The following is a 25418-nucleotide window of genomic DNA, read 5'->3' on the forward strand; positions in this document are numbered from 1 at the left end:
GGTTAAGGGTAGAGAAAGCTTGTTGGACACTAAGAAAGCTGTTTGTTGTAGAGCATTTAACACAAAATTCGGGGAGGGGCCAACTGAGTTTAAGACTTGAGTCTTGGGGTACTCCCTTGGTGACAGGCAGTGGCTGAGACAGCAGATTTTCTGACTTTATACCCTGCACTCTTTGAGGGAGGTAGTTAGCAAACCAGGCCAAAAACCCCTCAGATACACCAATACCTCTTAGCCGATTAATGCCTAAGGAAATTCATTTCCATGTGTCGTATCTGTACTTGGAGTTCAAAAAAGTGAACTGAAAATAAGGTAGCAGTGTTATTAAGAGTCTTCTTGAAATATTAAGTGAAAGTTTTCAAGAAGTTCATCAAAAACTTCCAAATAACCTATCATTTATGTTCTCAGAGCATTAATAAATCCTTCCAGAAAAACTTTCAAGGAACCAGAGTAAAATTTTCTCAGAACCTCCCTGAAACCTAAACATCAAAATTCCCCTGGACAGTCGAAATGTTCATTTCCGTTCTTAGAACGTTTTAAGAACGTTCTGTTTTGCCGGTCAGGAAACATATGGTTTTCTTCCCACAACCAATGTGAAACCAAAAACGTACGTTCCCACAACTTCCAAGGAACCAAATGTGCTTGCTGGGCAGTCCATATACAGGTGAACGCTCTCTACAATATACACTGAGTTCTGCCATTGCTACATTTTTTTACTTTTTTTTATGTGTCATATGAGAACAGTCCCAGTCCCAAGTTAGTGAGTTCAGTCCAAAGGTCCATACGGGTGAAAGCTCTCCACAATATACGCTTAAGATTTCTGCCATATGCTATTTTTGGTATACTGATAAGGGGTGACTGCCACAGGATAGGGAAACATCACCAAGGACCCACAAGAGGAAATAAATGTGTGTGTGTGTGTCCATGCTTTCATCAGTGTGTGTGTGTGTGTGTGTGTGTGTGTGTGTGTGTGTGTGTGTGTGTGTGTTCTTTGTGTATTTGTCTGCCGTCTGACTGTGTGTGACTAATGGCCGATAGCATCATCCTCCATATTTCCTGTGGCATCGCCTGGCGCCCACATAGATATACTGTGGTGATGAGAAAGGGATATTAAAACCCACTCCTCTTCAGCTCTGAGCTGGCTGTCTGCCCCTCACACATAAAAACCATGCCCTCATGTCCCCATCACACACACACACACACACACGCACGCACGCACACGCACACGCACACGCGCACACACACACACACACATTTAAGAGCTAAGTTTCATTGTTGATTCGGGCTGATCCATTATTACGATATCAAACCTATCAAATTCAATGATACATTACAACATATTGTATATCATTAAACTGATTCTTACCCACTACAACATATTGTATATCATTAAACTGATTCTTACCCACTACAACATATTGTATATCATTAAACTGATTCTTACCCACTACAACATATTGTATATCATTAAACTGATTCTTACCCATTAAACTCATTCTTACCCACTACAACATATTGTATATCATTAAACTGATTCTTACCCACTACAACATATTGTATATCATTAAACTGATTCTTACCCACTACAACATATTGTATATCATTAAACTGATTCTTACCCACTACAACATATTGTATATCATTAAACTGATTCTTACCCACAGTAACCTTTGTTCATTACCTCACTTGTAGTGTCTTGTTTTGTCTCATGGTCAAAATGGAGTCATGTCGAGCACATGTCTGGCGTCTCCTGCCTAGCCTGTGCTCATTATATTGTGACTTGACCTGCCTGTTACTGACACAGTGGTGTGAGGCCTCGCCGGGATCGCTCTGTCTCTATCTCTCGCTCACTCTTTCTCGCTCTCCAACTTTCTTTCTCTCGCTCTCCCTCCCCCCCTCTCTATCTCCCTATCTCTCTCCTCTCTCACTCTGTCTGTCTGTCTGTCTCTTTCTCTCTCTGAGTACCCTGTGTGTGCGTGTGTGTGCGTGTGTGTGGCTGTGTGTGTGTCTGGCGCTGTGAGTCACACCACGTGTCTGTGCTGATGCAGAGTGTGCGGTGGACTCTATTGTCTGGGTCCTGTGGGCTCTTAACTCACACACGCACCCATGTGCCCAGTCTGTGTGTGTGTGTGTGTGTGTGTGTGTGTGTGTGTGTGTGTGTGTGTGTGTGTGTGTGTGTGTGTGTGTGTGTGTGTGTGTGTGTGTGTGTGTGTGTGTGTGTGCAGTGCAGTCCTCTGGGTTTATCAATAGAGGGAACCGTAGATTCTTGCTCTATAAGCTGTACGTTTGATTCAGTATTTGATAGGATAATATTTGATATTAGATTAACACAGACATTGATTGTCTGTGTCTGCGCATGTGTGTGTCAGACCTGGGTTCAAATACATGTGTATTAAATACTTGTTTTTTGTGTATTTGAGTATTTTCAAATAATGTGGCCCAAAGCAACTACTTCTATTTGAAGTATTTCAAAGTATTTCAAAAACCAAACAGACCTGGGTTCAAATGCATGGGAGTGTAGGAGTATTTATTTGTATGTGTATTTGAGTATTTCCAAATACAGTATGAGTATTTTCAAATGTTTGCCAATACTTTCCAAGGGTATTCCCTTGTGTTTTCCAAAAAAATGTCTAAATACTTATTCCAAATGTCTTTGAAAGTAATTAAAATACCCTAAATAGTATATGAACCCAGGTCTTTGTGTGTGTGTGTGTGTGTGTGTGTGTGTGTGTGTGTGTGTGTGTGTGTGTGTGTGTGTGTGTGTGTGTGTGTGTGTGTGTGTGTGGATGCACAGTGGGGTTGTTGCAACAACTCTGTCACATGTAGTGATGCATAATGCCTTTACCCTCCAACACCCTGCATGATCTCTCAACCCATAAAGCTACTCTACACCTCTCTCTCTTCTCCTCGATCCCTCTATCCTCCCTCTATTTAGCTTAAATCATTACGTTGTTATTTATATTCATGCGTTATATCCTCTCCTCCTACTCCCTCTCTCCTCACAATAATCCATATATATCTCCCTCTCTGTCCACCTCTCCTTCTCTTCCTGTCCTTCCAATTCCCCCTCTCTCTCTCTCTCTCTCTCCAGCCCAGAGCGTGGGTTTTAGTGCAGCACTTAGTTGTCTCTGCTTCTAATGCAGCCTGCCAGCTGTGGCTCTGAAGCTGACGTTCACACACAATGACCTGCTGCTCGCTGCTCCACTGGGAACACATCTTGAGAGAGAGAGAGAAAGGGGGAATCAGGCGGATTCAAATTTGATAGCACATGTAATCAAACAGTAATTATTATGCTATAGGCTGTGTGATAGGTACTGAATATGGCCCTGAGTAGACATGCGTCTTCTGAATGCACTCACCTGACTCGCCTTCCGTTGTCTTGTGTGTACCTGAACAGGATCCTGGCTACGGTGGGCTCAGACTTTGACCTGAGGACTCTGCGGGCGGTGAGAGTACTCAGACCTCTCAAACTGGTGTCTGGCATCCCCAGTAAGTCACTGACATCAACAACAGGTCAAAGGTTGCTCAGTGTGCACCATAACGTTACTGTAGCATGAATGAAAGATTCAAGATTTTTAAACAGATCATTCGCTTTTCAAAACACAAACACAAACTGACTAGACAAATAACATATCTTATTTTACCTTACATGGACTACATACCAATGGTACCCTCTCTCCCTACAACCTCCACCTCTCTCCATTCCCCCTCCACCACTCTCCTTACCCCTCCACCTCTCTCCCTACCCCTCCACCTCTCTCCTTACCCCCTCCACCACTCTCCTTACCCCTCCACCTCTCTCCCTACCCCTCCACCTCTCTCCTTACCCCTCCACCTCTCTCCTTACCCCCTCCACCTCTCTCCTTACCCCTCCACCTCTCTCCTTACCCCCTCCACCTCTCTCCTTACCCCTCCACCTCTCTCCTTACCCCCTCCACCTCTCTCCTTACCCCCTCCACCTCTCTCCCTACCCCTCCACCTCTCTCCCTACCCCTCCACCTCTCTCCTTACCCCCTCCACCTCTCTCCTTACCCCCTCCACCTCTCTCCTTACCCCCCTCCACCTCTCTCCCTCTACCTCCACCTCTCTCCATTCCCCCTCCACCTCTCTCCCCCCTCCACCTCTCTCCTTACCCCCTCCACCTCTCTACATTCCCCCTCCACCTCTCTCCCCCCTCCACCTCTCTCCTTACCCCCTCCACCTCTCTCCTTACCCCCTCCACCTATCTCCATTCCCCCTCCACCTCTCTCCATTCCCCTCCACCTCTCTCCCCCTCCATCTCTCTCCATTCCCCCTCTAACTCTCTCCCTCCCCATCTCTCTCTCCCCTCCACCTCTCTCCATTCCCCCACCACTTCTCTCCATTCCCCCTCCAACTCTCTCTCCCTTCCCCCTCCACCTCTCTCCTTACCCCCTCCACCTCTCTCTCTCTTCCTCCACCTCTCTCCCCCTCCACCTCTCTCTCTCTTCCTCCACCTCCCTCCCCCTCCACCTCTCTCCTTACCCCCTCCACCTCTCTCTCTCTTCCTCCACCTCTCTCCCCCTCCACCTCTCTCCTTACCCCCTCCACCTCTCTCTCTCCCCCTCCACCTCTCTCCCCCTCCACCTCTCTCCATTCCCCCCTCCAACTCTCTCCATTCCCCCTCCAACTCTCTCCCTCCCCCTCCACCTCTCTCTCCCCCTTCCACCTCTCTCCCTACCCCCTCCAACTCTCTCCCTCCTCCTTCCACCTCTCTCCCTACCCCTCCACCTCTCTCCCTACCCCCTCCATCTCTCTCCCTCCCCCTTCCACTTCTCTCTCTACCACCTTCACCTCTCTCCCTCCCCCCTCCACCTCTCTCTCTACCCCTCTACCTTTCTCCTTCCCCTGCCACCCCCTCATCTCCCCCCTCCACCTCTCTCTCTACCCCCGGTCCATCTCTCTCCACAGGTCTTCAGGTGGTGTTGAAGTCTATCATGAAGGCCATGGTGCCTCTGCTCCAGATAGGCATGCTGCTCTTCTTCGCCATACTCATGTTTGCCATCATCGGAGTGGAGTTCTACATGGGCAAGTTCCACTCCACCTGCTTCACTGTCGACACTGGTGAGTGCTCAATGGATTACACATACATAGTTCATACACACAAACACAGACAAACCAGCACAGACACCACACAGACAAACACACACAGACATACATACACACACACACAATAGGTAATGGGAACGCAACACAGAGTACCAAGTTTTAGGCCTCGCTGGCTTGTTTACATGTTGATAGACTGCTTTTTTATTGGCAGATTTTGTTAGCTCACCTCTCAAGGTTGGATAAGTATGTCTGTTTGGGGAAGGAGTGGACAGAGCTGAAATGTAGATATTCTCCCACTGGAGTCAGCGTGTAGAGTGTAGAGTTGAACATGGATCTGATAGTAGATAGTTACAGCATGCATACTTTACCAGCTGCAGGGTGTAGAGGGTGAGTTGAGCATAGTGATGACAGCTGTCCCAGCTGGAGCTGTGTGTGTGTGTGTGTGTGTGTGTGTGTGTGTGTGTGTGTGTGTGTGTGTGTGTGTGTGTGTGTGTGTGTGTGTGTGTGTGTGTGTGTGTGTGTGTGTGTGTGTGTGTGTGTGTGTGTGTGTGCGCGCACGCATTTGACCCCCTGTATGCTGGTGGTGTGGAAAGGTCTTGACAGTGTGCTAAGTGTGTGTAGATGTTGAGTTGTGTGTGTGTGTGTGTGTGTGTGTGTGTGTGTGTGTCAAGCACGTGAATCTTCAGCAGGTGTGCGGCTGCGTTCAGCGCTGAGTGCATGTCAGTGTGTTTCTGTGTGTACAGTCGCTAGTGAACATCTACACACCCCTTGTACAGTCTTTACATTTTGCTGCCTTAAAATTACATCTCAGAAGGGAATAAATGACATTTTTTTTCCCCTTACCGATCTACACACCCTACTCCACATTTTCAAAGTAAAATAAGAATTATAGAAATGTTCCAAATTAATAAAAAAAGAAATAAAAAACATGTCTTGATTGCGTATGTCTTCCCACCCCAGTAATATTTGGTGGAAGCACCTTCAGCAGCAATTACAGCTGTGAATCATTTTGAATAAGATTCTACAAACTCTGCATAACTCGTATGGCAACATTTATCCATTGTTTTTGTAGAAATTGCTCAGGCTCAGTACATTTGGATGGGAGTCATTGATGGACAGCAATATTCAAACCTTGTGTCTGATTTTCAAGGAAATTCCTGAGTGGTCCAGCCTCAGGAATGAAGCTGGACCACTAAGGAACACTCAACACCTCTTGGAAAGCTATTCTGGTGTGTCTTGAAATCTGCTTGAGACAACGTTTGAATATTGCTGTCCATCAATGACTCCCAACCAAATATACTGAGCTTGAGCAATTTTTGACAAAAACTATAAATAAATGTTGCCCTAAGAGTTGGTGTCACGTTCGTCGTATGGTGTGGACCAAAACGCAGCGGGAATGTGTATGCTCATCTTCTTATTTATTAGAGAAACGAAACAAAACACTTGAACAAAAACAACGACGAAAAACAGTCGCGTAAGGACAAATTTTACATTTTTACATTTTAGTCATTTAGCAGACGCTCTTATCCAGAGCGACTTACAGTAGTGAATGCATACATTTCAATTAATTTCATACATATTTTTTTTTCTTTTTCGTACTATACGGAGAAACAACTACCCACAAATCCCAATGAACAAACACCCCTATTAAATAGGACCTTCAATTAGAGGCAACGAGGAACAGCTGCCTCCAATTGAAGGTCAACCCAATAAACTTAGCATAGAAATAGAATACATAGACACAGACATAGAAATAGACTAACATAGAACATTGCCCAAAACCCCCGAAACACACTAAACAAACACCCCCCTGACACGCCCTGACCACACTACAATAACAAACAACTCCTTTACTGGTCAGGACGTGACAGTTGGTAGAAAGTTGGTAGAATCTTATTCAAAATGATTCACAGCTGTAATGGCTGCCAAAGGTGCTTCCACCAAGTATTACCTCTGGGGTGGGAAGACATATGCATCTTCATTTTGTGTTTTTTATTCATTTGAAAAATATTCAAAACATTTTCTTTCAGTTTGGAAATGTGGAGTAGGTTGTGAACATCCATAAGGAATATAATCTAATTGAATAAATGTGTAGATTATATTTTAATGTAACAAAATGTGCAAGGGGTGTGTAGACCTTCGCTAGGCACTGTATGTGTGTGTATGTTGTATTTTAAGCTAATGTAATTTTCCAGTGTGTTTGTTTTATATGTAATTACTAGGGCTGTGACGGTCATGGAATTTCGGATGATGGTTATTTGTCCAGTCAAATGCTCCCTCCCCCCTTCCCTCCCTCCCTCTCCCTCCCCCCACCTACTCTCTCTCTCCCTCCCCCTCCCTCTACCATCTCATCTCCCCCATCCAGGTGAGCGTGCGGCAGCGTTCCCCTGTGGTACAGAGGCCCCAGCCAGGATGTGTCCTAACGGTACAGAGTGTACAGAGTACTGGATCGGCCCCAACTATGGCATCACCAACTTTGACAACATCCTGTTCGCCGTGCTCACCGTCTTCCAGTGCATCACCATGGAGGGATGGGTGGACATCCTCTACAACGTGAGCTCTCTCTCTTTCTTTCCCTCGCTCTACTTCTTTCTTCTCTCTCTCTCTCGTTCTCTCTCTCTTTCTCCCTCTCTCTCTTTTGCGCTTTCTCAAACCACATATCACTTACAGTATTCTTAACTCAAATATGAATAGGTTAGCAAAAATCCAGTAACTTTCCTAAAAATTCCCCCCAAAATCCTGGTCAGAAGATTCCTTAGAATCAGACGGGGAATAAGCAGGAAATCCGTGAATCCTGGGAGATTTGGGGAAAGTTTTCGGAAATGTGCAACCCTACAGTACACACACACAACACTGTTTCACCTTTTCTTAACTTAAAGCTGACACATCACACACGTTCTTTCTATCTCTGTGTATTCTATCTGGTATGCAGTGAGCTGGAGCATGACAGTGTAGAGAAAGCATGAATGGAGAGAGCTTCTGTAGGGGTTTGATTTGTCAGTTTGGGTTCTACATGACTGAGTAGCAAACAGCACAGGGGATCTGGAGGGAGTGTACCTGTCTGCTGTGCCACTGTGTGTGTATGTGCACAGAATGTCACACACACACACACACACACACACACACAGACACACGCACACATCCGTGCAATTCCCTGGGTCCTGGCTCCACACTGTCTTGAGTTGGAAAGCTGAATTAGTTAAATGTGGTTTTTGTCTAGACTGGGATTGCAAAATGCTGGTAACTTTCCAAAAATGCTCAGGTTTTCCTCTTATTCCCTTCTGATTCCCCGGGAACCTGGTCATTTTGGGGGAGTTATCGGAATATTGCAGCCCTAGCCTAGACAGTTTGAATAAAGACCAGCTCATGTTGGAGAACCAGGACTAGCAGATGGCAGTTTAGATTTCCCCCTGCTGCATTCTGGCTTTTTCCTTTTTCACCCCAAATCCTAGGATAGCAGCATATGCAACCCCCTACAACTTCCAGCACCAATACCTCCCCCTCCCTTTTCTCTCCATGCTCCTCCTCTTGTTCCTCTTCATAAAGCCTCTCCTGTTGCCTGTTTTCTCGTAATGCTGAGCAGCTCCACCTGTGTGGATCCATGCTGCTGTTGGAACAGATTCACCTGGCTTTTAGTGCACCTGTCGCTTCCTGTCCCTCTCTCTCTTCCTCTCCCCTTCATTTCTTCCTCTCCTCTTTATCTCTCCCTCTCTTCCCTTTTATCTATCTCTTTCCTCCCTCTCCCCTTGCTCTCTCCCATCTCTTTCTATCAGTGATTCAGTTTAATTCGAAGGGGCTTTGTTGGCATGGGAAACATATGTTTACATTGCCAAAGCAAATGAAATAAACAATCAACAAAAGTGAGAAGAATCAAATTCAACAACATCAACAAAAGATGTGAAAAAGATGAAGACATTTAAAGTGTTATATTATTAGCTACGCACAGTGTTTCATCAATGTGCAAATAGTTGTAGTACTAATTGTTAGGGAAGATAATTGAACAGATAAATATTGGTGGTATTTACAGTGTTGTTTGTGCTGCACTGGTTGCCCTTTTCTCATGGCAACGGGCTACAAATCTTTATGCTGTGATTGCACACTGCAGTATTTCTCCTAACAGATATGGGGTTTATCAATGTTTGATATGTTTTTGAATTCTTTGTGGGTCTGTGTAATCTGAGGGAAATATGTGTCTCTAATATGGTCATACATTTGGCAGGAGGTCAGGAAGTGCAGCTCAGTTTCCACCTCATTTTGTGGACAGTCGGCACATAACTTGTCTTCTCTTGAGAGTCAGGTCTGCCTATGGTGACCTTTCTCAATAGCAAGGCTGTGCTCACTGAGTCTGTGCATAGTCCAGGATGTTCATCATTTGGGGTCAGTCACAGTGCTCAGGTGTTCTGCCACTGTGTACTCTCTGTTAAAGGCCAGATAGCCTTCCAACTTGCTCTGTTTTCTTTGGTTGATTCTTTCCAGTGTCAAATAGTTCTCTTTTTGCTCTTTCATAATTTGTTTGCGTTTATTGTGTTGCTGTCCTGGGGGTCTGTTTGTGATTGTGAACAATGCCCCAGAACCAGCTGGCTGAGGGGACTTTTCTCTCTGTAGATGAGGGCTTTGTGGTGGAATGGGTGGGCATCACTTCCTTCTAGGTGGTTGTAGAATTGAACAGCTCTTTTCTGGAGCTAGCAGGTATGGTGTTAATTCTGCATGCATTGTTTGGGGGTTTGCATTGTACACAAAGTATATTTTTGCAGAATTCTGTATGTCTCAATTGGGCGTTTGTCCCATTTTGTGAATTCTTGGTTGGTGAGACCTCACAACCATAGAGGGCAATGGGTTCTACAACTGATTGAAGTATTTCCCTAATTGGGATGTTGAGTTTTATGTTCCTTATGATGGCATAGAAGGCCCTAGCTTGCCTTGTCTCTTAGATGGTTCACAGCCTTGTGGAAGTTACCTGTGGTGCATTCTTTGTGTGCTCTAGGGCAACGGTGTCTACTGTAGATAGAATTTGTATTTGTTGTCCTGGCATTATTTTGGTCTTCATTTCTATTGCTCACTCTCCCCTCTGTCTCTCTCAATCAAAGTTTATTGGCCTCGTACACAGTTTATTAGATGTTATAGTGTGTGCAGTGAAATGCTTATGTAACTAGCTCCTAGCAATGCAGTAAAATGTCAATCAAGTACACAAATAATTAAAACGTAAAAAAAGAAAAGAAAGTAAGAATGTTGGGTTGAATCCAATTAACAACCCAAATAGCACTGTAACAGTAATCACAATGCAATATATACATAAGTACAGTGCATTCAGAAAGTATTCAGATCCCTTCCCTTTTTCCATATTTTGTTACGTTACAGCCTTATTCTAAAATGTATTAAATAAAACACTTTCCTCATCAATCTACACGCAATACCCCATAATGACAAAGCGAAAACAGTTTTTGGTAAATTTTTACAAATTTATAAAAAATAACAAACATAAATACCTGATTTACATAAGTATTCAGACCCTTTTGTATGAGACTCGAAATTGTGCCCAGGTCATCCTGTTTCTATACATATGTACACCAGATTAATTTACACAAGATATAAGAATGATATGTACAGCAGTAGATATATTAGAGTGAGCCATGCCAAGAACACAGTGTATAAATAAATAAGTGGTGTGTATAAAGTGTAATTAAAAAACAAAGTACAGTAGTATACATTTTAGAATGAGCTACAGTACCAGCCAAAAGTTTGGACACACCAGGGTTTTTCTTTATTTTCACTATTTTCTACTTTGTATAATAGTAGTGAAGACATCAAAACTATGAAATAACACATATGGAATCATGTAGTAACTAAGTGTTAAACAAATCAAAATATATTTTAGATTTGAGATTCTTCAAAGTAGCCACCCTTTGCCTTGATGACTGCTTTGCACACACTTGGCGTTCTCTCAACCAGCTTCATGAGTGAAAGGCCTTGTTAAAAATGTATTTGTGGAATTTCTTTCCTTCTTAATGTGTTTGAGCCAGTCAGTTGTGTTGTGACAAGGTAGGGGCGGTATACAGAGGATGGCTTTATTTGTTTTTTTAGTCTCTCTATTTTGGCACTGATGCACTTGTACTGTCTCCGTCTGCCAGACGATAGCCAATTGTATGTGGGTGGGTGACTTGGGTGGTTTGGGTGACTGAGATCCTTAAGGATTTTCTTGGCCTTTCTTTGACACTGAGTGGTGGAAATGTCCTGGAAGACAGGCAGCGTGCCCCTGATGATGTGTTGTGTTGACCGCACCACCCTCTGGAGAGCCATGCGGTTGAGGGTGGTGCAGTTGCCGTACCAGGGAGTGATGCAGCCCTACACAATGCTTACAATGGTGCATCTGTAGAAGTATGTGAGAGTCTTATGCCGAATTTCTTCAGCCGCCTGAGGTTGTAGAGGTGCTGTTGTGCCTTCTTCACCATGGTGTCGGTGTGGTGAGACCATATCAGGTCCTCAGTGATGTGCACGCTGAGGAACATGAAGCCTTTGACCATATCCACTGTGGCCCCATCGATGAGGATGGGGGCGTGCTACCTCTTCCGTCTCATGTAGTCCACAATCAGCTTCTTTGTTTTGTTGTCACGGTTGTCTTCGTCCTCTGATGATATAACGAAATCATCGTTGGAAAATGTGGACCAATACGCAGCAGGTACGTGTATGCTCATCTTGAGAATTTATTTACTTCCAAAAATGAACGTACAAAAATCACAAAACAAAAGAACGAACGAACAACTACAAACAGTCTGGCTAGCATAGGCCAACACAGAACAATCACCCACAAATCACAAACACAAACACACCCTAATATATGGGACTCTCAATCAAAGGCAGATAGACAACACCTGCCTTCAACTGAGAGTCCCAACCCCAATTAACCAAACATAGACATACACTCACTAGACTCCACATAGAACTACCTAGACATAAACCAAAACCCGGAAATACTAAACCAAACACCCTTTTAACAAACACACCACCCCGAACCACATAAAACAAATACCCTCTGCCACGCCCTGACCAAACTACAAAACAATTAACTTTATATACTGGCCAGGACGTGACATTTGTTGACATTGAGGGAGAAGTTATTTTCCTGGCACCACTCCGCCAGGGCTCTCACCTCCTCCCTGTAGGCTGTCTGGTTGTTGTTGGTAATCAGGCCTACCACTGTCGTGACATCAGAAAACTTGATGATTGAGTTGGAGTCGTGCATGGCCACACATTCATGGGGGAACAGGGAGTACAGGAGGGGGCTTAGCACACACCCCTGGGGTGCCCCAGTGTTGTTTCCAACCCTCACCACCTGGGGTCGGTTCGTCAGGAAATCTAGGACACAGTTGCACAGGGCTTTGTATCCGTCTCAGAATGGAGAATAACAATGTAGTATTTCTCTCGCAAGTGGGGCAAGAGATGTGTTCGTGGAATTTTGGGAGAATTTTCCTTAAATGTCCTTTGTTAAAGTCCCCGACTACAACGAATGCGGCCTCGCGATATACTTTTTCTAATTTGCATTTGGGATCACATGCGAATTGTAAAGCAGGCATCTTAACAGATGGTTTTGACACCTTGCTTATGTCTTGCTCACACATTCAGCCTCTGAGTCAGTCCCAGTGATAATGGCACATCACACCAAATGCATTGTGAGGAGGCTGGATGTGTGTGTGTGTGTGTGTGTGTGTGTGTGTGTGTGTGTGTGTGTGTGTGTGTGTGTGTTTATACATGCCTGTGTGCATGCATGCATGTGTGTACTTAGTATGGTTGTAGGGGGAGGAACAACACAGTGGCATAATGATATAAGAGCACAAGCCCCACTCCATTCTGTACATTGCGTGTTCTCGTAACCCAGCGTTAACCTTGTCGATTTATGGCAGTTTATCCTCTCCACGGGAATGCTGCTTAATGGTGCAATGAGTGCTACTCTGTCCCTCGACCCCCCCCCCTCTTCCCTCTCCTCAGCCCCAGGCAGCTGATGTTGTGGAATGGAGTGTTTCTGTGGTATCCCGAGCCCAGAGGGGCGATGATCAGGAAGTGTCTTAGCCCAGGCACAGGCAACAGTACATTAATATCACTACACTATGGCACTGTGAGAGTGAGAGTGAGAGTGAGAGTGAGAGTGAGAGTGAGAGTGAGTGTGAGAGTGAGAGTGAGAGTGAGAGTGAGAGTGAGAGTGAGAGTGAGAGTGAGAGTGAGAGAATTCGCTGCATGCTATTGAGGAAAATAATCGCCTTTTCAAATCCACGTGTGTTTGACAGCAGCTGATGATCATCTGATAATGAGGAGATGCGGCGACACGCTGTACCAAAATTAACGATTGGAGGCACCCTATTTCCTATGTAGTGCACTACTTTTGACCAGATCCGTATGGGCCCTGATTAAAAGTAGTGTGCACTATATAAGGAAAAGGTTGCCATTTGGGACGCAGGCCCAGTCAGGCTAGATGCTGCTGTTCTAGTGAGCGGGGGTGGTTCCCAGCATTAATAATGTGGCAATCTTCATTTCATGCCGGTTGATTTTAATATGCACTCTGTCTCTCAATCTCGCTCTCTCTCTCTCTGTCTGTCTCTCCCTCTCTCCTGGCAACCTAATGACTGCCGGCTAACTAGAACCATCTCTAATCACCTCTGCTGTGTCATGTTTTACTTTATGTCCCCCATAATCCTCCTTGGAACAGCGGTCACATCCCGACCGCATGATGTACAGAGGACTTTATCTCCCTTGAACTGATGGCAGCTTTGTCTGAATGTAGTGTGATCTTGCTTTGGATAAAAGCCTCTGGTAAATGGCATAAAGTAAGTAGCCTTGTTCAAGTCAAAATAGTGCAGGAGCCCATCTGGCCTGTTTCTGTAGCATGAGGCAGATAAATGTACATCCCCTGGACAGGATGCTTGCCTATTGCAGGGCCTTACCCACAATCCATCTCCTTAATGCTGAGTACTAAACATTCAGTAAATCATTCTCTTTCTCTACCCCTCTGTCGCTCATTGTGTTTCTCTCTGTATATTTCTCTCTTGTTTCTTGCTGACTGCTGCTCTGATCCTAGGCTGCTTCCAAAATGGCACCCTATTCCCTATGTAGTGCACCACTTTTGACTAGAGCTGTATGGGCCCTGATTAAAAGTAGTGTGCACTATATAAGGAAACGGTTGCCATTTGGGACGCAGGCCCAGTCAGGCTAGATGCTGCTGTTCTAGTGAGCGGGGGTGGTTCCCAGCATTAATAATGTGGCAATCTTCATTTCATGCCAGTTGATTTTAATATGCGCTCTCTCTCTCTGTCTCTCTCTCTATCTCTCCCTTTGTCTCTCTCTCTCTATCTCTCTCTGTCTGTCTCTCCCTCTCTCCTGGCAACCTAATGACTGCCGGCTAACTAGAACCATCTCTAATCACCTCTGCAGTGTCATGTTTTACTTTATGTCCCCCATAATCCTCCTTGGAACAGCGGTCACATCCCGACCGCATGATGTACAGAGGACTTTATCTCCCTTGAACTGATGGCAGCTTTGTCTGAATGTAGTGTGATCTTGCTTTGGATAAAAGCCTCTGGTAAATGGCATAAAGTAAGTAGCCTTGTTCAAGTCAAAATAGTGCAGGAGCCCATCTGGCCTGTTTCTGTAGCATGAGGCAGATAAATGTACATCCCCTGGACAGGATGCTTGCCTATTGCAGGGCCTTACCCACAATCCATCTCCTTAATGCTGAGTGCCAAGCAGAGAGGAATCAAGTCCCATTTCTAGAGTCTTTGATAGGACTCGACCAGGGAATAAAACCCCAAACCTTCCAATTGCAGGACGGACACTCTAACTACAAGGCCACAGAGTTGGTGGTAAATGGCATGTGTAGCTTTATTGGTAACATGTAATCGGGTTAGGGCCCCAATTAGTCGACTGGTCGATTGTTTGGTCGTTGGCTGTTGGTCGACGGAGGTTGTTTTAGTCAAGCAGTAGCAAATATATATATTTGCGGCCATCTCAGTGAACTGAATTGCAGAGGCCGAGACTAAAAGCCAATTTTTGCTTGATTCGAAAAGGTGGTCGGAGGCTCCATATGGAGGGTGTGAGATAATTGTGGAGCCTCCAGAGGCATACAGAGGCCAAATCGAGTTCCGTACGACATTGTTATGCGCCTCCCAAATTTTGTAACAATGCCTAGGGCTCTGTATAGCTCCGCATTGACGTGATTGGTTGACGGTAGCTTGGGGCGGTACACCCTGTATAAATACAAACTCACTTCCTTGACAACAGATCTGCACTGCTCCGCAAAGCGCAAGAAGTATGAATGCCCTGATTTCTGTTGAGGCCACATCACCGTAAATGCTGCATGGCCAATGCAAACATCGGATTGACCATGCACCCAGATGCACAATGCACTTCTCACTCCAGAATGTGCTCTCTTCTGCCAATTTGTGCACATTCATTGTTTCATAACGTCTTCGTGTGAAATGTTTGCATTTAATTGTTAGTGTCGATCAATTCCCCGTAACATTTATCACCAGTAGTACATTTACCGTTAATTCCTATGATTTCTAATCTACAATGTTTGTTACTTTGGTTATGGTCACTTATTTTAATGCATTCTATATTATTCCAGCCTTCCTGTTCTCAATGTCGGAGTGGACACATTGTTTGCAGAGTTCACAACCTATGCTATACTTGGGAAAAACATGGAAGTAGGCCTATACATGATTTGTAAAGGCACACACCTGTTTATATAAGGTCCCACAGTTGACAGTGCATGTCAGAGCAAAAACCAAACCATCAGGTCGAAGGAATTGTTCGTAGAGCTCCGAGACAGGATTGTGTCAAGGCACAGATCTGGGGAATTGTACCAAAAAAATTCTGCAGCATTGAAGGTCCTCAAGAACACAGTGGCCTCCATCATTCATAAATGGAAGAAATTTGGAATCACCAAGACTCTTCCTAGAGCTGGCCGCCCGGCCAAACTGAGCAATCGGGGGAGAAGGGCCTTGGTCAGGGAGGTGGCCAAGAAACCGATGGTCGCTCAGATTGAGCTCCAGAGTTCCTCTGTGGAGATGGGACAACCTTCCAGAAGGACAACCATCTCTGCAGCACTCCACCAATCAGGCCTTTATGGTAGAGTGGCCAGACGGAAGCCGCTCCTCAGTAAAAGGCACATGACAGCCCGTTTGGAGTTTGCCAAAAGGCACCTAAAGACTCTCAGACCATGAGAAACAAGATTCTCTAGTCTGATGAAACCAAGGTTGAACTCTTTGGCCTGAATGCCAAGCGTTACGTCTGGAGGAAACATGGCACCATCCCGACGGTGAAGCATGGTGGTGGCAGCATCATGCTGTGGGGAGACTTGTCAGGATCGAGAGAAAGATGAACAGACCAAAGTACAGAGATCCTTGATGAAAACCTGCTCCAGAGCGCTCAGGACCTCAGACTGGGGCAAAGGTTCACCTTCCAACAGGATAACGACAATAAGCACATAGTTGATTTTATTAAAACAAAAGGAAAGTGAGGGTTTGTCTATATATGGAAAAACAAATGTTTACAAATTTCGAGCAATCGATTGGTCGAAACAACAGACGACTTTCAGTCGACCAAGATTGTTTGGGTTAGAGGACAGCCCGGGTTAATGCAGTGTGATTGTCTTTGTATGGGCATGGTTATGTAACAGTCAATGAACATATAGTCATATAGTGTGTATAAGCTGGATATAAAAGCCTAAATGTTGTTGTTCATTAGTTTACTCCAATTAGGGGAGCGGTGGTAGGGTCAGCGAAAAATAATAAAGGAAAATATATGATAAGATATATTTATATGATAATACTTGATAATATAAGATATGTATGTATATATATACACACAGTACCAGTCAAAAGTTTGGACACACCTACTCATTCAAGGGTTTTTCTTTATTTGTACTATTTTCTACATTGTAGAATAGCAGTGAAGACATCAAAACTATGAAATAACACATATTGAATCATGTAGTAAAGAAACAAGTGTTAAACAAATCAAAATATATTTTATATTTAATATTCTTCAAAGTAGCCATCCTTTACCTTGATGACAGCTTTGCACACTCTTGGCATTTTATCAACCAGCTTCATGAGGTAGTGACCTGGAATGCATTTCAATTAACAGGTGTGCCTTGTTAAAAATGAAGACTGCCACAGGAATACAAGACCTGGTGTTACCTCTTCTGCAGAGGATAAGTTACTTAGAGTTACCAGCCTCAGAAATTGCAGCCCAAATAAATGCTTCACAGAGTTCATGTAACAGACACATCTCAACATCAACTGTTCAGAGGAGACTGCGTAAATCAGGCCTTCATGGTTGAATTGCTGCAAAGAAACCACTACTAAAGGACACCAATAATAAGAAGAGACTTGCTTGGGCCAAGAAACACGAGCAATGAACATTAGTCTGGTGGAAGTCTGTTCTTTGGTCTGATGAGTCAAGATTTTTGGTTCCAACCACCGTATCTTTATGAGACGCAGAGGAGGTGAACGGATGATCTCTGCATGTGTGGTTCCCACCGTGAAGCGTGAAGGAGGAGGTGTGATGGTGTGGGGGTGCTTTGCTGGTGACACTGTCTGTGATTTATTTAGAATTCAAGGCACACTTAACCAGCATGGCTACCACAGCATTCTGCAGTGATAGGCCATCCCATCTGGTTTGCGCTTAGTGGGACTATCATTTGTTTTTCAACAGGACAATGGCCCAAAATACATCTCCAGGCTGTGTAAGGGCCATTTCACCAAGAAGGAGAGTGATGGAGCGCTGCATCAGATGACCTGGCCTCCACAATCACCCGACCTCAACCCAATTGAGATGGCGGGCCGACTCATCCCAAACCAAGGGAAGAAAAAGCAGCCAACAAGTGCTCAGCATATGTGGGAACTCCTTCAAGACTGTTGGAATAATATTCCAGGCGAATAAAGAAAAACCCTGGAATGAGTAGGTGTGTCCAAACTTTTGACTGATACTGTATATTTACCCCAAAAATATATGGGGGGGGTTGGAAATGATGCAGACAATTACATTGATGGAAGTTACAATCTGTCTGCAATATTAAAACTGATCTACCCACAACAAAAAAGTAAATGTACATGTGGTCATTGTGCCCCCTTTAAGGTTTAATGTGTATTTTTGTTTGGTTACAGTAGTCTTTGTGGTCCTAGCTTCACGGACACGGTAGTCCTTGTGGTCCTAGTTTCATGGCCACAGTATTCTCTATGGTCCTAATTTCATGGTCACAGTCATGGTTGTGGTCCTAGTTTTATGGTCACAGTAGTGGTTGTGGTCCTAATTTCACTGTCACTGTAGTCCTTGTGGTTCTAGTTTCATGGTCACAGTAGTCTTTGTTGTCTCTCGCCTCATTAGAGGCATCTGAGTCACTGTAGTCTGGGCGCACCTTGACCCCATCGCAATGGTATCCTGTACTGTCACAACCATCACAGAGAGGAGGGGCAAACGGTTGGTGCAGAGTGAGAGGGGCCACATTGAGACTGATATGATGTGTGTTGTTTCTGTTGTCAGTGAATCATCCCTTTTTGATTGTGGCTAATTGGAGCGGCAGTAAAACACGATGGGAGTAGAGGAGACTGTGTGTGTGTGTGTGTGTGACTGTGTGTGTGTGACTGTGTGCGTGGGACTGTGTGTGTCTTCTATCGAGACAGACGGTTCCACATTCCAGAGGCCTTCGTTAGCTCTGTGTGCAGGGAGACAAAGAGGAAGAGAGAAAGACAGAGGGAGAGGCAAGGATAGGGAGTGTGTAGAGGAGTTAAATATGGGTGTTAGAGAGATATACAGAGAGATAGACAGAAGAGAGATTGACAGAGAGATGTAGTTCCTTCCTGTTTTACACTAATAACATTCCAGAGTTCATCTCATGAACAAAACCAAGTTGATTACCAGGAGAGTAGTGCACTTCACATCATCTACAACCGTAAAGGAAATGGCTTTCCTTTTCTGAATCCTCTCAGTGTCCATTCTCCTTTTGTTTCCCCCGGTGTTCACCACAGTTTGTACCTCGTTCTCCCTGTGTCTGCACTCTCAAAAGAGCTCCAGAATTGATTCTAAGTGCCTAGGCTGGTCCTAGTGTCTTAATCTTTTACCAAGTGTCTAGCACGCTGACCTTTTTTCAGATCAGTGTGTATGCGCGCGGGCGTGTGAGCGGATGCACTGTAAGCCGAGCGTAGGAGTGGATCATCACTATGTAATGGCATGATGTGTGACACCAAATAACTGTGCTATTATTTTTTACATTTCAAACAATGACTTTGATGTTCTGGTAGCAGTTTTCTTGACAGTGATCCATGTCAATGCAGAATGTACATATTATCCTATATGGATAAGGGGTTAATCAAAGCGTGTTCTTGTTAGTATGCCAATTGCTGTAGCTGACAGGGGAAGTTATTACGGTTAATTATGATCAGGATAACTATGATTAATATTCTAACAATCTCTCGTGGACAGACTACCTGAAATACATGGTACTGTAACATCTGTCAAAAGACTGTGGGATGCAACGACTAGCGAGAAACATTTGTCGTCATTGTCTATTTTAACGAATCAGGATTTAGTAGGCATGCGCACCTTTCGAAAATCAGAAGGGGGGGGACACTTGGCCATAGACTTGCCAGAAACTTGCGGAGGGAGGGGGTGGAGCTGCCGTACAGCTTCTGCTCCTCGTTCCAGTATATTTTCTCATACATTTCCCCCTAAATCCTAATTGAATATCTGAAGCAATTATGCACTATTTTAGTTTTGGGTTTCCAGATTAATATAATAACAATATATTCCATTTAGCATATGCTTTTATCCAAAATACATATGTGCATATATTTTTGTATAGGTGGCCCCAGCAGGAGTTCTGGCATTGCCATAATCCTGGCATTGCAAGCCATACGATGCCTTACCAACTGAGCCACCCAGGACCACTGCTTGCTTGTGTATCTTGCATATTTCTGACGCACACGTTGGTATGTACATTCTGACAGTTTAAATTACCTTGCTCAAGGCACAAGGCTACATCAGCCTGTCTCGCTAACCTGTAGCTAGCATTAGTCACCCTAATGGCCTTGACCACATCATGCCCAGAATCTCTAATCTCCTCTCTCTCTCTCTCTCTCTTTCTGTCTCAGCATTTAGAGTGGTTTCATCTCACTGCATGGCTCATCTCTCTGTCACCTGGAGCAGAGGAAGCTCATTATGGTTGCCTTATCCATATGAATCACACACACACACACCACCACCACCACCACCCTCATCTACCCACCACACACACACGCCTCCAGCTGGAATGCAGATGTGATGCAGCCATGGCTCCTGTGTGTAGTAGTACTGCGTTGTGCCACACCCCCTGCCAGGTCAGAGTGATGGTGTCCCGCCCTGGAAGACCAGAGCATCTTTCTCTCATCTGTGTGTGTGTGTGTGTGTGTGTGTGTGTGTTGTGTTTGTGTGTTTCTCTCTCTCTCATCATTATGCTTCTACAGCACTTTTCCTACTCCAGGAATGCAACCCTGTGGAATTTTAAAAGCCAAGGATGGGTTTGGAGGGGTTCGGTCGGGTTGGGGGTTGAATATATTTCCGTATAAACTGTCAGACTATCTGCTTGAGAGCCTTACCCATTATTGTTGAGTCTTTTCTGGAATTCAGAACTTTTCTCTCCCCCATCTCTTTCTCTCTCTATTTATACAGTCACACCAGAAATGATTGTCACCCTTGGTAACGATGAGCAAAAAGACTGTATAAAATAAATAACACAAATACCCAGCTACTGTATATTGTATGCTCTGAATTATATTATTTTCTACTAATACAATTACTCAGATAAAAATGTTTTTTTTTATCTAAAAAGATAAGTGTCAAAATGCACTGCTAATGAATCTTATAAATAATATCAAACAAAACGTGATCTCGTTAACATTCTACTTTTTAAAATGATTCTCAGGTTAAGGAGCAGTATTTTGGCCTTTAATGGCTTCCTGTCTTACTGGGGGTATAGAAATTAGGTAACATGCATGTAAAATCCATTTGTCACGGGGAAAGGAAAAAACTCACAAATGAAAATAGACAAATGGCTGTTGACTTTCATAAAACAGGCAATGGGTACAAAAAAACTACTGAAAAACCAAATATACCACTTACCACTATTAGCGCCGCAATTAAGAAGTTTAAAAGTGACTGGAACAGTGGTAATCTTGCCTGGTAGAGTGTATCTTTACCCAAGTCTATCTTGTCCCCACGCAGTGAGGAAGATGGTTGGGTAAGCAAAAAAAAGTCCAAGGGCCACAGTTGGAGAATGACAGAACTTTGTCGTTTCTTAGGGTCACCAAGTCTCCAAATCTTCAATTAGATGCCACCTCCATGCCAATAGGCTATTTGGAAGGGTTGCCATAAAAAGCCTTTGTTGAGAGCAACCAACAAAATGTAAACGCCTGGATTTTGTAAACGGCATTGGCATTTGGATTGGAACCGGGTGCTATGGTCAGATGAGACAAATTAGAGCTCTTTGGCCCCACACACCAGTGGTGGGTTTGACGTCGAAAGAAGGATGCATATGCAGAAAATAAACTCATACCTACTGCAAAATATAATAATAATAACAATGAGCATAATAATGAATTTAATATACAGGTAACATCAGATCAGATAGTTTTTTCGTCTTGCTGAAGGGAGATGGACCTGGATTAGCAAAGGGTGCATGTGGGGCAGGAGGGTAGGATGAGGTCAGACAGATACTTTGGTCCAGAGTTGTGGATACCTTGGTAGATGTGAACCAGGATTTTAACTCAATGTGTGAGCATATGGGGAGCCAGTGGAGGTTGAACCGCACTGGAGTGATGTGCTCACGGGGGGAGGTGTGGATGAGGACACGTACAGCACAGTTCTGGATATAAGGTTGCGCCAGCGAGGAAGGCAGACGTTTTACGTGTCCCCAACCGATTGTTTTTTTGTTTGTTTATTTGCATTGTTTGTAACTTTTTATTTTTTACTTATTTTGTACATAATGTTACCGCTACCGTCTCTTATGACCGAAAATAACTTCTGGACATCAGGACTGCAATTACTCACCACGGACTAGCAGAATCCTTTTTTTCCTTTCAGGACACTGACGAGCCCGACGCGAAGGATATACTGCTTTCTCGGGATCAGGCCCAGATCTCTGCGATTTGCGTGAAGAGGAGGCAGAGAAAAAGGGGCCAAAGGGCGGGCTGCCTTCTGAGAATTCGTAGGCAATCGAATAAACCCCCACTTCCGTCCATTCTGCTAGCAAACGTGCAATCTTTGGAGAATGAAATCGACAAGCTATGCGGAAGATTAAACTACCAACGGGACATTAAAAACTGTAACATCTTATGCTTCACGAAGTCGTGGCTAAACGACGACACTATCAATATACAGCTGGCTGGTTACATGCTATACCGGCAGGATAGAACAGTGGTGTCTGGTAAGACAAGGGGACTATGTATTTTTGTAAATTACAAGGAAGTCTCAAGCTATCTACCTAGAGAGTTTTCATCTGTATTATTTGTAGCTGTTCACATAACACCACACTCAAAGCCTGGCACTAAGACAGCATTGATTGAGCTGTATTTCGCCATAAGCAAACAAGAAAACGCTCACCCAGAGGCGGCGCTCCTAGTAGCCAGGGACTTTAATTCAGGGAAACTTAAATCCGTTTTAGCAATTTTCTATCAGTATGTTAAATGTGCAACCAGAGGAAAAAGAACTCTGGACTTCCTGTACTCCACACACAGAGATGCATACAAAGCTCTCCCTTGCCCTCCTGATTCCTGCTTACAAGCAAAAATTAAAGCAGGAAGCAACAGTGACTAGATCAATAAAAAAGTGGTCAGATGAAGCAGATGCTAAGCCAAAGGACTGTTTTGCTAGCACAGACTGGAATATGTTCCGGGATTCATCCGATGGCATTGAGGAGTACGCCACATCAGTCATTGGCTTCATCGATAAGTGCATTGATGATGTCCTCCCCAAAGTGACCGTACGTACATACCCCAACCAGAATCCATGGACTACCGGCAGCATCCGCACTGAGCTAAAGGCTAGAGCTGCCGCTTTCAAGGAGCGGGACTCTAACCCGGAAGCTTATAAAAAATCCCGCAATGCTGTCCGTCAAACCATCAAACAGGCAAGCGTCAATATAGGACTAAGATCGAATCGTCCTACACCGGCTCTGACACTCGTCGGATGAGGCAGGGCTTGCAAACCATTACAGACTACAAAGGGAAGCACAGCCGAGAGCTTCCCAGTGACACGAGCCTACCAGACGAGCTAAACTACTTATATGCTCGCTTCAAGGTAAATAACACTGAAACATGCATGAGAGCACCAGCTGTTCCGGAAGACTGTGTGATCACGCTCTTCGCATGCCGATGTGAGTAATACCTTTAAAAAGGTCAACATTCACAAGGCCACAGGTCCAGATGGATTACCAGGACGTGCACTGCGAGCATGCGCTGACCAACTGGCAAGTGTCTTCACTGACATTTTCAACCTCTCCCTGTCTGAGTCTGTAATACCAACATGTTTTAAGCAGACCATCATAGTGCCTGTGCCCAAGAACACTAATGTAACCTGCCTAAATGACTACCAACCCGTAGCACTCAAGTCTGTAGTCATGAAGTGCTTTGAAAGGCTGGTCATGGCTCACATCAACACCATTATCCCAGAAACCCTAGACCCACTGCAATTTGCATACCCAATGCAATGGCACTGCAATGGCATTGGCAGTGGCAGTGTTAGTGGAGACATATAGCTGACTTTCGTCAGCATAAAAGTGAAAGCCCAGTCCGTGTTTCCTCAAGATGTTTCCCAATGGCAGCATGTAGATACAAATAGTAGTGGCCCTAGGACCGTGCCTTGAGGGACTCCTGGTGGACCACCACTGTGTCTGACCTACTAGGTCCGGGGGCTACATACTGGGAGCGATCAGTGAGATAGGACCTGAACCAGTCCAGGACAGTGTCTGACAGGCCCAGGAGCTTCTACATACAGTCCAGCAGAATGGCATGGATGACCGTGTCAAATGCTGCACTGAGGTCCAGCAGTATGAGGATGCTGGCAGTTCCAGAGTTTGCATTCATGAGGAGGTCATTGGTGACCCTTACCCGGGCAGTCTCTGTGCTGTGTCTAGTTCTGAAAGCCGACTGGAAGGGCTCGAGTAGGTTGGCCAGATAGTGTTGGAGTTTTCTAGATACAGGACATTCGAGGAGCTTACTCAGGAAGGGCAGGTTGGAGATAGGCCTGTAGTTCTGGAGGTTGTCAGGGTCAGATCAAGGCTTTTTGAGTACTGGTGTGATTGCAGCGAGTTTGACCTGAGGGGGGACACATCCATTGGTGAAGGACTTGTTGATGATTTCTGTGAAGAAAGGCTCCAGAGCAGGTAAGCAGGTCTTGACAAGGGAGGTTGGGATAGGGTTAAATGAACAAGTGATGGGCTTCATTGTCTTAACCAGCTTGGTTACATCAGCTGCAGTGGCTGTGGTGAAGGTGGCGAACCTTGACTCAGGGAGTGGAGGACTGGGCATATCAACTACAGGGGCTGAAGAGGTCAAAAGGGTGTTATTGATGTTTTCAGTTTTGCTTTGGAAGAAGCAAAGGTATTGATTGCACCGTTCTGGGGAGGCTGAGGTAGCAGAATTGTTCACAGATTGGATGAGCACTGCCGTTGCTAATCAGTTGGGAGTTACAGGTTGTCCGATCTGCATTTAAGTCCTGTTTATAGTCTTTGACTTTCTGATGATGCTCATACATCTTCACATTTACAGTTAGCCCAGTTTTCTAGACGATGTGCAGTTGCTTTGGGAGAGCATAGGTCCTCAGTGTACCAGGGAGAAGATTTGGAGAAAGACACCAGACGGGTTTTTAAAGGAGCAACTTCATCCAGTATGGAGCATTAAGTATTAAGCCACAGCATCACCAACTGGCAGGTTGGAGATAGATTCAGGAAGCTGGGCTGTGTTTATAGTCTTGTGCCGAGTGGGTAGAGGAATATCTAGGTTGAAGGTGATGAGTTTGTGGTCAGACAGCCCTGACACATTCCATCCAGTTTTGCCAGATCCACGCCTGAGGTACAGACCAGGTCCAGTGCATGGCCTTTGTTGTGGGTGGAAAAGTCCACATGCTGTTGGAGTCCAAAGTTGTCCAGGATATCAGCCAGGCCAGTAGAGAGACTGCAGTCAGGGGAGTCGACATGTACTGCATGCTGAAATCACCAAGCGCCAGCATAGCAGGGCACAAGGGGCTCAGGAGTGTTAGTAGCTCAGATAGTTCAGAAATAAAGTCAGAGTTGAGCTTTGGAGGGCGATAAACCATATAAATCAATATGCTAG

The 25418-nt window shown here is 44.7% G+C and overlaps 1 protein-coding gene across 1 annotated transcript in view; it reads left to right on the forward strand.

Moving 5' to 3' along the window:
• cacna1bb (calcium channel, voltage-dependent, N type, alpha 1B subunit, b) overlaps positions 1 to 25418 on the forward strand; it is a 219981-nt gene that overhangs the window by 78403 nt on the left and 116160 nt on the right. Inside the window, exons 5-7 of the mRNA XM_045689930.1 lie at positions 3395 to 3486; positions 4927 to 5079; positions 7430 to 7617. Of these exons, the coding sequence (XP_045545886.1) occupies positions 3395 to 3486; positions 4927 to 5079; positions 7430 to 7617 (433 nt within the window). The remainder of the gene's footprint in view (positions 1 to 3394; positions 3487 to 4926; positions 5080 to 7429; positions 7618 to 25418) is intronic.

The sequence above is a fragment of the Salmo salar genome, chromosome ssa11 (assembly GCF_905237065.1).
Source record: "Salmo salar chromosome ssa11, Ssal_v3.1, whole genome shotgun sequence".
Lineage (NCBI taxonomy): Eukaryota > Metazoa > Chordata > Actinopteri > Salmoniformes > Salmonidae > Salmo > Salmo salar.